Source organism: Acanthopagrus latus, chromosome 8 (genome assembly GCF_904848185.1).
Source record: "Acanthopagrus latus isolate v.2019 chromosome 8, fAcaLat1.1, whole genome shotgun sequence".
Taxonomy (NCBI): Eukaryota; Metazoa; Chordata; class Actinopteri; order Spariformes; family Sparidae; genus Acanthopagrus; species Acanthopagrus latus.
This window is the reverse complement of record NC_051046.1, coordinates 24481993-24500446: the sequence shown is the minus strand read 5'-3', so window position 1 is coordinate 24500446 and position 18454 is coordinate 24481993. Positions and strand designations below refer to the sequence as shown.

General features: G+C 42.1%; 1 protein-coding gene across 4 annotated transcripts in view; it reads left to right on the top strand.

The window, feature by feature from the left end:
- The first annotated feature begins 2018 nt into the window (after positions 1 to 2018).
- cbfb (core-binding factor subunit beta) overlaps positions 2019 to 18454 on the top strand; it is a 38249-nt gene continuing 21813 nt past the window's right edge. The window contains exons 1-3 of one of the 4 annotated variants that reach the window (XM_037107708.1): positions 2019 to 2566; positions 3263 to 3349; positions 9386 to 9502. In XM_037107708.1, the coding sequence (XP_036963603.1) occupies positions 2489 to 2566; positions 3263 to 3349; positions 9386 to 9502 (282 nt within the window). In that variant the 5' untranslated portion in view covers positions 2019 to 2488. The remainder of the gene's footprint in view (positions 2567 to 3262; positions 3350 to 9385; positions 9503 to 18454) is intronic. The other 3 variants (XM_037107707.1, XM_037107710.1, XM_037107709.1) reach the window with 3 other exon arrangements.

Genomic DNA, 18454 nt, shown 5'->3' with positions numbered 1-18454 from the left:
CTTAGGAAGATCCCTTTGAATTGATTAATACAGGCTGCTGTAAATATGAAGACAGACTTTAAATCAAAAAAATGTGTATTCATCCTTTGAATGGGAACAGCCAAGTTTAATCCAAGTACCTCAAAACTGCTCCAGCCCGTACTTGTGTACTATTTCCATCACCAAATAATCATCACCTCCTCTTCCTCAGCGCTCAATGCCGGAGCACCCCAGGGCTGCGTGCTCACTCCCCTCCAGTTCACACTTTACACCCATGTCTGCACTACCAGACATCATGAGGACTCGACTGTGAAGTATGTGGACGACACCACCATCATCAGAGGCACTATGAACAATATTAAGAGTTCATATCAGGAGGAAATCAACAATCTTGCAGAGCGGTGCACAGAGAACCATCAGCTGCTCAATGTCAGCAACACCAAAGAGCTGACTGTTGATTTTAGAAAAAAGGGAGGCAAAGACACACATCCCTCTCTGCATCAGTGGAGCTGAGGTGCGGATCAGGAGCAACCACAGGAGAACAGTTGCAGTTCATCATTAGAGAAGGCTCAAGTTACAGAACCTGTAACTGAGGAAGCCAGCACCTGAGCCGGAGCCAAGTTCTAGTTAACTTTTACAGAGGAGCAACAGAAAGCATCCTGACCGGAAACATCACAAACTGACATGGTGTGTGCACGACCCAGGACAGGAAGGCTCTACAGCGAGTGATTAAAACCACTCAGAACATCACCAGTACCCGTCCACCTCGCAGCATCTGTGTCCAAAGGATACCAAAGACAACACCCAACCCAGCCACAGTTTGTTCGCCTGACAAAAGATACAGAAGTGTCCGACTACAGAGCAGCTTCATACCTAGGCCGTGAGACTCCTCAAAATAGATTTTTCTTTTCTTATGTGAAACAAAAAAAGTGACTTGTTGACCTTTAAAACTGACCACATTCCTTAAAATGTCAGGAGGCGTATAAAAAGCCGTGCTGAGTTTAAACCAGTAACAGAGTTCACTGTGGAGAACTCATTCAAAGAGCTGTCACCACTTTCGACCCACACTGCCTTTCCCATCATTTCACACAAGGCCTGACAGAGTTTATTCACTTTTTTTCGGTGGGCCAGGTGAAAAACAGACTAAACACAATGCAACCCTGTGTGCGTACACCCATCTCAAATCTTAAACAACATTTCTGCAGGATTTCAGGATTACCGACGGATTTAGTTTATCAGGGAAACACAAACACTGTCTGTCTGTGTGTCTGCCCCCTCGCTTCATGCTCCCTCCCTCCTCCACCTCTCACATAAGGATCCCATAAAGTTTCTGCGGTCGAAGCGCATGCGCAGTGGCGGCCCCGAGTAGCGTGTGTAGTAGTATTATTATTGTGAATGGGGGGGTTGAGGAGGAGGAGGAGGAGGAGGAAGGGGCAGGAGGGGGGCGGTATTTTGGGTGTACAGTCACAAGAGCGACTCGACGGAGCCAGGAAGTAGACTGCTGATGCTTTCAAGTGCTTGCGGAATTGTCGTAAATTTGATTTTTGACAGTTGCGCGGTTCAAAGTGTGACACAGAAGAAGAAACACACATTAAAAGCTTCAGCGGCAGATGGAAGCATGAACTACAGCAGACGGCCATTGGTGCTGATAGCTTGACACGAGCCCCAAATGAGTTTTAAATTCTGTCTGTTTAAGTTTCAGCCATAATATTCACGCTTTTTTTCCCCCATGGGCTACTGCCGCGACACACACACATTATACGCCTGTTTGTCCTGCTGAATCACGCTGGAACAGCTGCTACTGTTGATGATGATACAAGGATAAAAATGTAAATTAGACTGGGTGCCAAAAAAAAGATATTTCCTCCTCTGGCACCACCCTGACTTTAATTAAAGCCGCCAAATTAAAGGCTATACTTACATAATCCCTTGAGCTTTATGCGTTATTGTGGCCCCCTAAACTCTTGAACGTGTGATTACCCGGCGGGGCTACTGAGGGAGGAGCTCCTGGAAGACGCAGGTAGACCCGGAGACACAGACAGGGAGCGCTCGTTTGTTGCCACTTGCCCCGGAGATCACACGCTCGTCAACACACACAGAGAGAGAGAGAGAGAGAGAGAGAGAGAGAGAGAGAGAGAGAGAGAGGGAGAGAGAGAGAGAGAGAGAGACGGTCAAATTGAGCTTTATCTATCGCGGTGGGTCACTTAATAAGAGCCACTTGGAGCCAGAGGCGAGTCGGAGCGCAGATCATCTTCATAAGAGCAGCGGTGATAATCAGAGAGCACATTGCTCCACACAGAGAACAAACACACACACACAGAGAGAGAGAGAGAGAGAGAGAGAGAGAGAGAGAGAGACAGACACGGAAGAGAAGTGAGTGAAAGAGAGGCAGAGTGAGGGACGGACGGTTAGACACGCAACTTTTCACTCTGCGGGATCGTGTTTGAAGGCAAAAACAAAAGGGGGGCTTAAAAAGTGACCGTGAAGAGGCCGGAGAGAGCTGGAGAAGATGCCGCGGGTAGTCCCGGACCAGAGGAGCAAGTTCGACAATGAGGAGTTTTTCCGCAAGTTGAGCAGGGAGTGTGAGGTGAGTGTGAGAGAGAGAGCCACACACACACACACACACACACTGGAGACTGTCTGTGAGACGGCGGAAATAAAGACAAGAGAGGGAGGCTCGTTAGCGGAGGAAAGCATGCTGGAGGGCTGTGAGCTTCACACAGGTTCATTTATTTCATATAATAAGTTCAGCGGGGGAAAACCTACAGCAGGATACAATGCCCCAAAGCAGAACAACGACAGTCTACAGAAGAACAATCAGTTGTTTCACCTCTCTGATCTCTGGCTTTCTGAAAATCAGAAAAATAGATTTTTCTTCCCTCTTCCTTTTCGCCTTGGTCTTATTCTTTGCTTATTTACTTTGTTCATTCAGTTTATTTTCAAATTACTCTAAATGTAAGCAAACATTTCTGCTTATCTTTCCCTCTCTGTTTGAACTGATTTTGTTTTTAAATGATGAGGAGAAGAGATAAAGGATGGCGCTTTTCACTTGAAATCAAAAATTCCTGTGGCTTCTCTTCAAATTACAGCCCACCGCTGCCAGTGAGCATCAGCAGTCACTGTCAAACGGCCCTGTTTCAGTGTGTTTACTATAGCAAATCAAACAAACAAACAAAAAAAAAAGCCAGTATATTATGGGTATATAAACTGTATGTGTGTGTGTGTGTGTGTGTGTGTGTGTGTGTGTGTGTGTGTGTGTGCATGTGTTGTCTTTCCACCGTAGATTAAATACACTGGCTTCAGGGACCGGCCCCACGAGGAGAGACAAGCCCGCTTCCAGAACGCCTGCAGGGACGGCCGGTCAGAAATAGTGAGTGCAAAGTGACATTTATCCTCTTATTTTTGCATGTCTGCGTGTGCTTGTGAGGATGTGAGGTGTGTGTTTTGTTGAACTGAACCAACACACTGGCCTGTAAACTCAGCTTTGGCTCGTAGGAGAAACACTGGCATTCTAAACTGACATTAATCTCAAGGTTGTCTCCATGATAGGAGACAAATGAACTCTTGTTCTTGGTGGGATCAGTTCGCTTTGTGCAGGGCGCGCTGATGTTTTCATGTGTCCCCGTTCAAGGAAGTAGACGTGTTATCAGACGTGCAGACCCACCAGGCTTAGCTTCGCTTCACTTGCTAACCCGGCTGCAGTCATCATTGTCTCAGAGGTTCTCATTAAGGCATGTTATCACACAGACACATTACGGTTACAAAAAACACTGGTAGACCTGTAATTTGAGGCCTAAAAACTGCTCGCTTGATGTAAATATGACCTGTCATGTCTAATTTTGGAATACTCAGTAAACATGTAGTGAATGAAGCAGACGTAGAGAACAGGAAAATAAAAACGCCTGTATGACGTTCAATGACAGTGTTACAGCCACTATTTTGATGACTGATTAAACACTGATCAGTCAAAATGCCAAACGGTCTCTGGTTTCAGATGCTCAGTTCTGAGGATTCGCTGCTTTTCTCTGGCGGATCTGAGAGTATATTTGGGGTTTGGGAAAGGCACTTTACGTTTTTATCCAACATTTTATGTAATCAAGAAAATAATATATCAATAGAATCAATAAATGGAAAACTAGAATGACACTCAGAAGAGCACATTCTTCTGCCACAGCCCAACAGTCCCCTTTTCTCCATACTCATAGATAAGAAACACGAATACCCCTGATTTTATCCATCAAGACACTATTCCCTGAGAAATGAATGAAAATGCCAAGAAATGCCCCGTCTGGGGATGGTAAAGACAGTGAAAAAAGAAATCCTTGATCCGTCCCTTTGTCCTCACCAAAAGTGTGTTTACTCTGGGCTGAGACCCATCCTCCATTCAAGTTTTGTGGAAATCCGTTCTGCAGTTTGTGTGCAATCCTGTTGACAAGCCAACGAACAGAAAAACAGATCAAGATGAGTGAATCTCCTCAGCTGAGGTAATAATCATTAGCTCTACTTACGATCAGGCTGGAGCTGTTTTGGGTTGATTCAAATCTGTGCTCTGTCGTCAGTCATGGTGTTGTGGTGTATGACACTGAAAGGTGTTTCTCCTCGTCCTCATTTACGGAGCAGCAGCGGGCGAGTAATCATTGCAGGAGGAGGCAGCGTGTAGCAACAGTGTCACAGTAGAAGAAGGCCGGTGAGCTGAATCTGTCTCGCTCCATTTCCAAACCACAATCCTCTCCAGCCGCGTCTTCAAATGCCCGTCTTCAATGAACTCGTACTGAACTCTTTTGTCTAATGGAGTGACCAGCGTGTCGCAACACCTCGCAACACCTCAGTGTAAAGTAAAAAGTCCCGAGATCAAAATTTGACTTATTATCAGCAAAGTGTACTTAGAGGCGTACAGTGTTGTTTTGGGAAAGATATTTTAGTCAGATATTTATTTTTATAGACTGATTTTTATGCCAAAATAAACTAAATAAACTGTCTTTGTTCTCAAGACTGAATAAACAAACACAATTTCATACTGTCTTACTTTGTTCATATTTGGGGGACGCTGCCACCTTTCTAGCTTCAGACAGTGTTCTGGGGACCTTATTTTCCTCTGAGAACAGCTTGTTTGTTCACTTGTGAAAAAAAAAATATTTCTGAGCTTGTATTATTAACTCATTAATATTATACATATTATCATTCTGAGTTTCTGATTTTTTTTTCTCCAAAACAACGTAGCAGCCCTTTAAAATATAAAAGTAAATTGATTCATTACAATTGCAATTATAAATAGGTTAAATAGGCTGTATAACAATGCATTCAAGCTAGATCAATTTTTTATATTGATATATCAACCAATATACAAACATATAAAGTGATAAGATATGTAACAGAGACGGGATATTTTGCACTTCAACAATAAACTTTATCGTCTAAAATAACATCAGCGCACTGAATCATTTTAAATTAACCCTGGCATCATTTTCTGCATTATAATCTCTAAAAAGAAGTTTTCATATCAGCACATATCAGACACCAAATACGCAGATACCAATATATCCGTGATAATAATAATATATGCTTATTCTAGGTTTTTAAAGTCTTGATCTGCAAAGTAACAGTTGGAGGATGAGTGTCCTTCATGAACTCGACACGTCTGCGTGTGTCACTATTTTCTCCACAAGTGCGAATGAACCTCGTGACCTTTTTTGTTTTCATTTCAAAACTCTGTTGATGGGCTGTTCACAACTTTAAATCGAGCGCGAACACATTCATAACTGCACGCGTACAGTGTCCAGTCTGTTTCAGACTTCCTATTAGATGATGTCCTCAACAAAAGGTGAAGCCAAAGTGAAAAGCCTTTAGTCTGTTGGCACAAACACACACAAACACGGGGCAACTTCTGCAGCCTTAGTCATCCTCGAGGTATTTTTCACAAACATGCTGTCATCGTGGCGGAGGGTACGGCGAAGGGGCGGGGGGGGGTGGAGAGGGGGTACATCTAGTTTTACAATCTTTTAGTGGGACATGATGCGTCTGTCTGTCTGTCTATCCGCCTGTCTGTCCTCACTGTATTTATAAGCCTCCTGTGCAGTGAGAATTGATGGCCACGGTTTTAATGGTTTGATGGCAGGTGTGACATCATGCCGCTTATTTATCTTTTGGGCCAGACGCTGCTAAAGACCTCCTGCTATTTTCATGGTCAGTGTGAACAACAGTCCGACACAATGAGACGCAAACGTGCTGTCAAGGACCACTTTTTTATAGATGAGAAAACAAATCAACCGAGGACCGGGGGCAACATATTGGCTTAACACTGAACGTATTCCACTTAACGCAACAGTGTGTTTGAGCTTCGCTGTGTAGGATGATGTTTGTGAAGAGTTCACCACCAGACGGCTGTTTTCACATTCCCTTGCTGGAGAGGGAACATTTGTCTTCACTTAACTGAAATCTGAGTTTTTAAGACATGTATGCAGTGACATCTCAACTGGTTTGTAATTCCATCAGGGATTAAATGTTAATTTACACAAGGGTGATGTAGCAGTTATACTTGAAAGTGAATGATATTGGCATATTCTTAGAATCTGGATTCTTCATTGTCAGAGAACACGCTAATGTCATTTTTTTGTTTTCAGCAGGGTAATTAAATGTTTTTTTTTTTTGTGGAAAAAACAGGGTTTGATTTGTATAAGCTTATATAATGTATCTTGAGGGGATCTTTAGTATAATGATCCTGTAATAGCCTATACTTTCTTGCCAATAAAGCTGGTTAAGTAGAAATAAAAGACAAACCTTTATAATTATATACGTATGCTATAACTCTCAGTTAATACTTTCCAACTGCTCGCAGAAATGCTGTTATGCTGGTTGTTTTCCTCATCATAGTTCAAATAGTTTTGTTTTTTTAAGGGTAATAATAAGATGGCCATTTATCCCTTTATACAGTACGTTATGGGGTATAGATATGTAGATAGATGTAAGTATGTAATAGAAATTATGATATTTTAGATCGTGAACAAGAGGGAAAAAACATACATTACCCATGTCAAAAAGTGGCACACTTAAACTTCCAATTTCAACTTATGATAATGTTTTTTTACAGCTTATTTTCAACATTACTTTATGATGTACATGTGTAAAAATGTGGCTGAGTATGTTCAGGGATTCAATGTCACACACACACACACACAGGATGACTCTAAGTTGTTCAGGACTGATCTGATGAATGGGACAATAATTCAAAGTAAATTATCTTCGGCTCAGCTCATTAGAGAGGAGTCGCTTTCTCAACTACTATTGATTTTCATGCTGCACTGCCCACCCTCCATTCTCTCTCTCTCTCTCTCTCTCTCTCTCTCTCTCTCTCTCTCTCTCTCTCTCTCTCTCTCTCTCTCTCTCTCTCTCTCTCTCTCTCTCTCTCTCTCTCTCTCTGTCCCACTGTCTTTACATTCATATGGCTGTCTCACTGACCGCTGTCCCCTTCCCCTTCATTTCGGCCCCTCTTCCTCATTTCCTCCATTTCTCTGTGCTTCCCTCTCTTTTTCTTTTTCCTCCTTTGTCTCTCAGTTTCCCTCCATCTCTCTCCTCTCTCTGCTTCTCCTTCCCTCTTTTTTTTTTCTCCCGCGGTAGTAGGCAGCAAATGAGTATCAGATGGTTGTAATCCAATACTTCAAATACAGCAGAAATGATGACTCGGGTGTTCTTTGAGTTCCCGTTTCTGTAAGAGCGTGTGTATATACGTGTGTGTATGACAGACGGTTTTTTTCTCTTTGTGTGTCCATGTGTACACTTAGTAATTTTCTGCGTTCCCCTCCCTTTATTTCCCTCTCCTCCGCTCACGGTTGTTCTCTCCTTCTCCTCTTTCAGTCAGCTTCTCTCCCTCGTTCTCTCGCTCTCTGATGAGGGGCAGATTTGACAGGGTGCATAATTCATATGCTTCCAGCTCAGTCGCAGCCCTAATGCCCTTAGTATTGATCTGTCTCAGCAAACACAACTCATCACACACACACACAGACAATAGACACACACACAGAGTTACACATGAAAAACAGACATTTTCTAACTTGATTTTCTTCCTCTCTCTAATTCATTGCTTTCTGACTGCAACAGAGAAATGCATTCTATTGATTTCATTTTATTTGTGTTTCTGTATGCGTGGCTTCTAAGTGTGTGTGTTTGTGTGTGTGTGTGTGAGTGAGTGAGTGAGTCTGAGGGGGCCGTGCGTGTGTGGGCCTATTGAAAAAGGAATGTCTCCCATTAGAGCAAGAAGCCATTTTACAGAAATCAAAAAGGAGGAAAGCTACAGTATGATGTGATTATGTGTGTGTGTGTGGTTCACTTTGTGCTTTTGTTCTGAGAGGAGCACGGTCAGACTAAGAAGAAACGGAGGGAAAGCGACAGAGACAAAGAAGAACTCTGTCTGTCAAACTTGAACTCTTTAAGGCTCAGACCCAGATCAAGACATTTAAACCTACTCAGACATTCTGCTGTTCAACTAATGCACACACCATCTGGAGACATCGCAATAAATCTGTGATAACTGCATGTACTTAGAATCAATAATTCAAAGTGTTATTCTTTTATATATAAATCTGTGTGTGAGTTATATTTTTGAAAGTAAAGGGGCACTCCAGATTGTACTTTAATGACTTTTATGAAATCACAGCTGCATTGATTAGTCACCAATAAATAATTTTGTGTGAATAACATAAAAATTACAGCCTTTCACTTAGGATGGAAACCACATTTTTTTTACATTTTCCTCGATTTGATCATGAAAATAATCAGCAGATTAATGGATAATGACAATAACTGTTAGCAGGTATGCTGATCCGACCGCCTGTTCTTACGTCTTCCAAACTCCACGCCTTCGGATTGTAACAAGTGCTCTTGTTGCTGCCTTTAAATGATTACTCCCATGGCTTAAGTCAAGTGGGTGATATCTCTTGAGTGATTTTCTCAGAATCGTCAAACCTCCCCCACAACCACAGAAGACATAATCCAGCTGTTTCTACAGGCTGCTTATTATTCCCTATAATAGCATAACTAACTTTGACAGGGAGTGTAGCTTTACCATTTATAAAGTGTAATGATAGAGGCTCATTTGCAGTTCTGAATTCAATAAATCACACACTGTTCTCCAGCTTCATACATTCTTGCATTTCTCCCTCTCTGCGTACATTGTTCAGTCTTCAGCTGTGAGGACTGGGGAATACATTGATATAACTTGATATCATGATATAAGACTATATGTCATTTTATGAATTATGATATAATGAATTATGGATATCATTATATCAGAGTAAAAGCTGCATCACATCCACGTTACTGATGATTATTTATCAGAAATTGTCTTTGTGTTACTATTTTGTGAAAGTACCGTTAGTCATCCCGACAATACTGTCTGTGTTTCTCTCTCCAGGCCTTTGTAGCTACAGGCACCAACCTCTCTCTCCAGTTCTTTCCAGCCAACCTGCACGGCGATCAGAGGCAGGTTCCCACAAGAGAGTATGTCGACTTCGAGAGAGAGACAGGAAAGGTAGGACCAGTGCGAGACATCCACTCACTTTCTCAAACACACACGCACACACATACGCACACACACACACACACACACACACACACACACACACACACACACAGACACACACACACAGACACACCACACACACTCTCTCTGTTGTAAAGGTCATACGGTCTGAGCTGTGGCATCGAGATTGGCAACAGTGAAACGAGATTCTCAAAATGCAGCCTGAACCCAGGGGCAGATATTTCACTTCACTGTTTAGGGGGTACAATAAACAGAAAACACTCTCAAGAGCAATACTTGACTTGTACACCCCTGAAAAGACAACCAGGGTCATTTTCGGGCGACAGAAACAGGTGTTTTGACTGAGACCTCAGGACATCTACTGCAGTGTTTGTGGTGACTGAAACAGGGAGCTATTTTGAGCCAAAACACTGTGTTTTTCTAACCCACAGCAGGCATTTTTTGTGCTTAAACCTAAAACTGTGTGAGAAGAGAAAAATAGCACCTTTCTTTCAAGTTAACTTTTGCAAAATATCTACTTATTATGGTCCAGCGGCACCATGCTGAGAGACGCTCCACAGAGACAGGTGTGTGAGGTGCAGGTTGACTGGCAGTGGACCAAACCACTGTGAGGCAGATGTGGGGGGGACCAATCTTGAGAAACTTAAAAACACATCGTTCTGCACCTTTAAAAGTGTTTTCATTGCATATCATGATATACTTATTATATACTTATAATGATATGTTTTCACTGATGAAGGTTATTGATTTCCGCCCATGCCCTTACCCGTCTATTGTCTTTGTCATTTCTCTCACACTTTCACATGGCTGAGTAACTTTGTTTTCACATATGATGATGTGAAACTCTTACAAAAAATAGCTTTTGAGAAACACATGAATCCCTGTCTGCTTTTTTGCTTTCTGTTCCTCTTTTATGAAATGAAAATGACGGGCCAGACACGCGCACAAAAGTAAAAGAAAAAACTTTATGTGAATTTATCCACACAAAGGTGTGTTTCTAGACCTTTGTTGATGGCTGTTTACGATGACATCTAACACCTAGTTAAACCTTGACACTCAGTAGTGCTGCTGCTTGATCAAGATCATAGTTAAACTACTTAAAGAACACAGAAGATGTTAGTTTGCTGCTGTCGTCAAGGTGATATCCACTCTAGTGTACAGTGCTGCTGTTTATGTGTATGTTAATTGTCTCCCCTGGCGCTAAGCCTGGACTTTGTTGGTGCGTGTGTGTGTGTGTGGGTGTGTGGGTGGGTGGGTGGGTGAGAGTGTGTTTGTCAGAAGGCCCTCCACGGACACTGGCTAGCTGAAATGAATGCCGGTTGGCGGCTCATTAAAAATGCATCCTGGGGAATCGATGGATCTCCATGCCCCAAGGCTGACGGACTAATCTCACACTGTTAATTATTTAACACAAGTGCCCTGATGGTTGGGAACAGTGTGTGTATGTGTGTGTGTGTATGTGCGCACGCGTGTGTGTGTGCGTGTGCTAATGTGTGTATGCTGGTGTGTGTGTGTGTGCTTGTTTTGAAGAACACTGGGCATTTTGCAGAAGATTTTCAGATGTGGCGTGCGTGCCAGACAAAGAGAGAAAGAGACGGTACGTGTGTGTATGGCAGCAACACACAACAGAGTGTGTGTGTAAGGTGATACCTTCTCCTTTGTCACCTCAACGGTGCTCACAGATCTATGAAGTTTTAATGAGGCCAGGAGTCGTCAACGTAAAGCAGGTTCACAGCAGTTCTGTAGGACTGAAGCCAAGCATTTACACGCTCAAACGTGCCCCACCAAACACACACACACACACACACACTCTCACATTGGAGGATCCAGATAAGCTTGTTGATAGTGCGCTTTGATCGTCCATATTCTTCTGCAGAACTGAGAAACAAAGTCATGATTTTTGAGCATAGTGACTCACAATAAGTCACGTCACATCACTGGAACGCTCTGTACGTGCAGCTCTGACAGAAGTCACAAGTTTGAGGTTTCGGTCTTTACTTTAATGTAATATTCATTTATATTTCACTCATATAAAAAATGACACGCAAGCGCAGACTGTGGTTTCCTGAGTGAAATGCAAAAAAAAAAAAAAAACTAGGTATTGTTTCAAAGAAAGTGGACAGCTCCACTCAGTTGTTCCAATGCAGAGCCTTTAATTGTGTACTGAGTGTACATTTTCTGCTGTGTTGCTCTACCACAAAACCAGCTTTCATTTCACACACATACACACACACACACGCACACACACACACACACACACTCACACACAGAAAACCACATGCACACACACCATGTTCGGATTCCTGCCGGACCTCCCTGTTGAATACAATTGTCAGGCCAGGGCAGAGATCTTGCGCACGTTGCAGCTTCTTCTCTTAATTACTGTCACAGCTAAACTGCAAACACACACACACACACACACACACACACACACATACACACGCACACACACACGTCTGAGGAGATATCATTTGCTTTTAAAATGTTCTGTAGAACCTGAAAGTGTTAAAATAGAGGGTTAAGAGAGTATCAAGAGGATCCAAGTTAGGGTTTCTGCCCCTCTTTCTTTCTCTCTCCTTTTTCTTTCTTTCTTTCTTTCTTTGAGTTACTTTCCCCTCCATATTTTCTTTCTTCCAGCTTCCCTTCTTTTTCCTGTGTTTGTTTTTCTTGTGGCATTTTATATGAACATCCACACCACTCCTCCATCTCTCCCTTCTTCTCCCTTCCCTCTTTCCATTCCTTATGTTTTTTGCCTACATCCCCTACTCCCCCCATTCAACCTTCCCTCCTTCACTCGCTCCCATCCGCCCTCCATCCGCTCTCCCCCTCTGTTCCTCCCTCTCTCCCGCCTTCATTTCCAAACACAGATGGTGCCAAACCAAAAGGGTAGCACAGCCAGGTTAAACTTGGCGACTGAATACAATGTGTGTGTGTGTGTGTGTGTGTGTGTGTGTGTGTGTGTGTGTGTGTGTGTGTGTGTGTGTGTGTGTGTGTGTGTGTGTATGTGTTTGAGAGAGAGAGAGAAAGAGTAGAAGTACAGGCCCTCAGTGTCGTTGCAGGCTAATGGGAGCCAGCTGTGGAGGAGGCTAATTTTAGCATGAGCAGCTAACTCGCTAGCAAGCATTAACCCGGCCCTCGACATGACTTGTAGCATCAGCAGCTGGTTTTTCAGCTGCCTGTGTGGCAACAGACTGATTTTAAAGTATTAAACACGCTAAGAAGAGCTTTGAAGCTGTAAACACATTTAAACACGGAATAAAACTGTTCCCATGCAGGCTGACGGTAGTACACTTTGTGTTAATTTTTAAAGCCACTGGCGTTAGCTTGTCTATGTGGGCTAACTATACAGTAAAATTCAGGCATTGGTCTAATGAGCAGTTGAGCAGAATGTTGGACTAAGAACATTTTGGCTGCCTAATGAAAAATGAAAGCACGAGAAACAGGAGACAGTTCTTCTGTTTAACTAATTTTGTCTACAGTTTTACATGCAGTTCTTCCGCTCCGCAGTAGCGTAAAGGTAAGAAAAAACATCTTATCCCAATAACAAAAAATACTCATGCTGTGCATCCTTTTAATTCAGCCTCAAGCACTCCACTAGAATTCAAAATACATGTTTTATGTGTTTTAACAATGTGGAGCTGCACAGCATGAGTTAGTAAAGACATTCTATGTCTTAGTGGGCTTCAAGGGGTTTAGAATTATACACTTGACCATCATCCTTACTGAAGTTACAGAAGACATTTAAAGCAGTATTGTGTAGAAATTCATGCAAGCAATGCAACTATTGTGAATACAATAGCTAACATTAGGTGCTAACTACAAACAAAACTCGGCACTTTCGGACATTACGGTATATCTCGAACTAACATTTGACATGAGTGCTCTATTATTTTTGCCATTATTTTTGCTTTTAGCAGACATGCTAGCAGCTAACCCTCTGTTGAGATGGGCTGACTTGCCTTATGATGAAGAACTAGCAAGTTGTCAACTTTTCTGACACAGGCAAACATAAAGCAAGGTCTACAACATAAGAAATATAAATTAGCCAGGTAATATTACTTATTTAGGATTAAGTCCAGCCCTGGACCTGAACACCTCCTCCTCCTGCGGTGGTCCGAAGCTCCTGTGATTGCGCCGTAAACACCAACTCTCTCTCGAGTCAGCTAGCAAAGCTAACTTGCGGCTTCAGTACTCAGCGGTAACAAGTTGCTTTCTGGAAACTGTAAATCACAGAGATTAGGCAGAGCAGCCAGAGGACATCAGAGGGAGGACAAGAAAACATTTCTCGATAAGATATGATTCAGTTTTACCAGAATCAGTGCTGGTTGGTGCTGTGTTTAATGTACTGCCATAAACCAAAACATCACACACGCTATCTGAGACAGAGATACCATTCGACCTATTAAAAGTCACTGTGCCATCAAACTGATTTTGAAGCTGTTATTTGAAGGTACAAATAATTACATCATTTTGTGATCAAACAGAGAAAAAAACTAATTCAATGTCAATGATTGATATAGACTGAATCAGATGATGTACTGTTTACTAATGTTTTATTTGGCCGACATTTTTATCACTTGCTGTTCATGTTAGCAGGTTTATATTGAAGCCTGTAGGTCAGGAAAATTAAAAATTTATTTGAAATTCTGAAATTCATGCTGTAGTCCTGTGCACTGTGTCATACTGTGATGACATCTTTAGCACATCCCTTTTATCATCACTGACATACATTTTGCTTTCAAATATATATCCCTTTGTGACTCAACCCCCTGCCCCTCCTGTGGTTCTTTGCATACATGTTCCTTCTGTCGGTAGTAAGTTCTGAGTTCGCTTGTTCGTTAACCCTTTGAACACAGGCCAATTTGAATGTCTCCATATCGTCAGACCTTCCCTTCATTCATTCAGCGGGTTCCTTGCCATTGAGAGTGTTTTGTTTGTGGTTTCCTTTGTGTGAAGAAAGCGCTTCATGCCTCTTGCGTCCTTTAGGTGAAACAGATACAGGTCTTTCCTTCCTTCCTGTCCTGCGCTCCATCCTTCTAGCTTGCCTCACCACTTCCATTTTTTTTTTGCTGGCCTCCCTACAATGTGAGTGTTGGACTGTACTTGAGTCTGGAGCGCTGCTGGTGAAATATGTCAAAGTGATGACCATGACAGCAGCTCAGCACGAGGTTGTTACTCATTTTCATTACACTCCCATTACATCTTCCACAAGTGTCAGGGTGAAGAGGCCTCAACAGAGCCATTTTTTACTTGGCCCCAAACAATTCCTTTTGGTCATGAAAATATTAGAAGTGGAGATTTGGTTCGGAAACTGGAAACTGGCTCCATTACCGACCATTTGCTGGTGGAAAAGTCATATCTAAGGATGTGACTTTAGACGAGGTTGAAACCACAGGAATCACTCTGAGTTTCACTGTTGAAGGTTATTTCTGTGTGTGTGTGTGTGTGTGTGTGTGTGTGTGTGTGTGTGTGTGTGTGTGTGTGTGTGTACACACGTGCATGCGTGTATGCCTGCGTGTGCACGCTCGTGTGTGTGCATAATAGTGCGCAACATCGAGTGTGTTCATACATTACCCCTGCATGCTGATGAGACAGTGGCGCCAGACTGTGTGTTAAGACTTAGACACACATATCTACGCAAAAAACACGACACACTACACACACACACCAACATATAAACAGTAAACAAAACCTGAAACAGAGAGAAAAGAGTGAAAAGATGCAGAAAGAGACAGACAGAGATTAGTGGTTTGAGGGGGGCTAAATGAGAAGCAGATGAGTCTCTGTCAGATACATGATGGAGAGGGTGAACTTTCAGGGAGGAGCTCGAACACAAAACCCAAGACAGAGACACACATGTGGAGGGTTTCCCTCATTTTCAAATCATTTCCTGTGTGTGCATGAGCATGTTTTTAAATCTATAAATGTGGTCACTCACATTATTCTAGGAATGAACTTTAATAAATCTGTTGACTGATGACTCAGTCATGTCATGACAATTTTTCTTGTCTAATACTGCGGAACATTTGCAAAACTAAGAACATCCTTTCTTTTTATATCAGCATTTTTGGGGACCGTCTTGCTATTAGTGATCCAGGAGAATGATAAACAATAACTGGAAACAATATATATTACATTATACAAGAAAAATACAAGTCTTAGTTTCAAAAGCATTGAAGGAATGTAACCAACTACGATGTAATCAAGTACTGTGCTTATGTACAGTTTGGAGGTTCTTTGCTTCAGCATTTCCATTTTCTGCTACTTTATTCTTTCACTCTGCTTCATTTATTTGATAACTTTAGCGTGCAAATTCAGATTATTCAGTGCTGATCAGTTATTACTCCTGACATCGGATAGTGTTTAAACCTCAAAGTGGAGACAGAGAAAGGATGCCGCATCAGAGCCAACGTTCTGCATTTGACATTTTTTGATTGCTTTCAAATCAACCATGGACCGAACATTGGCCCTTTAATGCTACAAGTGGTCATTCCACATTTCTTTTTTCCTACTTCCCTTATGTATGTGGAACCTTTAGCCCACAGCGTTTTTATTGTCCATTATTATTACCATTATTGTCCTTGTGGATCAAAGTTGATTCAAGATTAATAAGAGTCAGTAGCAAAATAATATGGATGTTGTTATATCTGTGTAAATACTTTATAGTATCTGTGCACCCTTTTCTGGTCAGTCCAGTCTTTGGAAAGCAGCTCATTCTTTGAAGACGTCAACTAGTAACGTATTAACTGAATGGCAGCAAATAGGTCAAGTCTTTCTGTTTGTCCTTTTATGATTTTTCAACGGTTACGTAAAAGAGAAAATGAGAGATGTCCTTATTCTTAGAACATTACATTTGCATCCTCATGACACTGACATTTTGTTTACTTTGTCAGATCTTCCAGGCATGTTTTCCATTTATTCTGTCTACTGATGTGGTCGCATGTTCTCATCCCAAAGAAAATGAATAAACTCATGATGATAGTGACCCCCCACCCAAAAAAAACAAAAAAACATGCAAAACCCTCTAAAGTCATTTTGTATCAGTCGCCTTTGGTTGCCCTCTAATTAAATCATCAGTTTTAAACCTCAGCCTTTGAAACCTCTCCTCTGTCACATACCTATCAACATCAAGTGTGTGTGTGTCTCTGTGTGTGGTGTGTGTGCATGCATGCACAGCATGTGGTGTTATGTTACCCTCTGAACGGAAGCTGTGCCACCAGTGCGTTACTTGTCAGTGACATCATCAAAGCCAGACCACTAATTGGTTCCCTCTGCTACTGCTGCTTTGCATCCGACAGTGTGTGTGTGCTGTGTGCACGTGTGTGAGTGTGTGTGCGCGTGCACAGTTGTGTTTAACATCCCGGTACGTTCTGAGTGATTGTTCAGTACATTTTAATGAAGCCTGTGTAATTTTAATCAGTACAAGCGAACCTTCCTCTGAGCCTCACAGACAGTCAGCGTCTCTCTGTTCAGAGACTTTAATGCGGGACACAAAACCTCTTCTCTATATGCACACACACACACACACACACACACACACACACACACACACACACACACACACACACACAGTACTCCACACACACGGTCTCATATTTCCGGCTCCAGGCTTTAGATCAATGACCACACCCACTCCTATAATGCAGTGGGGCACATGCAAAGATGGAGGCCTGTGTTTGTCTGCTCTTTGTGTGTGTCCCTGTGTTTTGGTTGCTTCATGTCTTTGTATGCGTGTGCATATCAATCTCTGTCTAAGTGAATGTACGCATACAAGGTGGAGGCAGAAACAGTGTGTGTGTTTGTGTGTGTATGCAAGGTGAAAAATAAAGGCTAGAGACACGAGGTTTGGATAGAAACCCGTGTGGAGAAAGGTCAGTCTGGTGTGAAATCCAGCGTGTGTGTGTCATCGCCATTTCTCTGTTCTCAGGCCTTCTCTTCCAGTAACTGTCTGCTGGGCTGAACTCAAATATTCAACATGGCTCACCTGGAAACGCAACATTTTCTCAGCCCCTCGTCTCATTAATACAACACAGACTGCAGATTGAGATCAGATGAGGTGAAAGGTTGAAGTCAGTTAGGCATGATAACCAAACAACCGTCTCTCTCTAACCTTAACCGAGTGTTTTAGTAGCACAACCACATCAAACCGTTCACGTCAGCCTCCCTGTAATTTCTGTGAGGTGAAAGAGTGTCACACTTTTCCTGGAATGGAAAAAAAACCCAGAATGCAATCCAGGCTGTGGAGATAAGGTGATTTTTTTTTTTTTTTTTTTTTTTTACCCGTTTGTGTGGAGATTTTATTTCCTTTGGTACTTTTACTAAAACAAATGAACCCTTGCATGAATGATTAAATTATTCATTTTTGTTTTCATGCATGAGTCAGTGCACCGTTGATCCGTACATAAACAGTTTTTCTTTGGTCATTTCAGTGTTGAATGAAAATTATTTTACCTGCGACATGTAATAAAACGGTTGCCAGGTTTAGTGTAAATGAAATCATTATTGAAAACAACATACAAAATGAGGCACATCCAGTGTACTAATTTACACTTTGATGCACAATGTTTGAGTGAACAGATTATTTAGTATATTCAGTTATAGAAAATAAAAACAGAAAAATGTAATTAAATTACATTGTATAAAAGCAGGAGTCACTCTGAGCTCACACAGAATCAGCACCTGACTTGGCAGTTCCTCTCAACACTGCAGACTGTTTTCAGGTCTTTCAGTTATATTTGCATTTTATTTTCATTATCTTTTTGTTTTTTCGGCCCTCGTTCCCCGGTGAAGATCATTGATAAATATACTGTACACTTGACCTGGATAGCACCAAACAGCACACAGACAGTGTCAGCTATTAACTGTCTGGTGATCATAGTGGAAGATTCAGCAGCTGAAGAGCCTGATATTTCCCTCCGCATGTAGTGAAGACCAAAACAG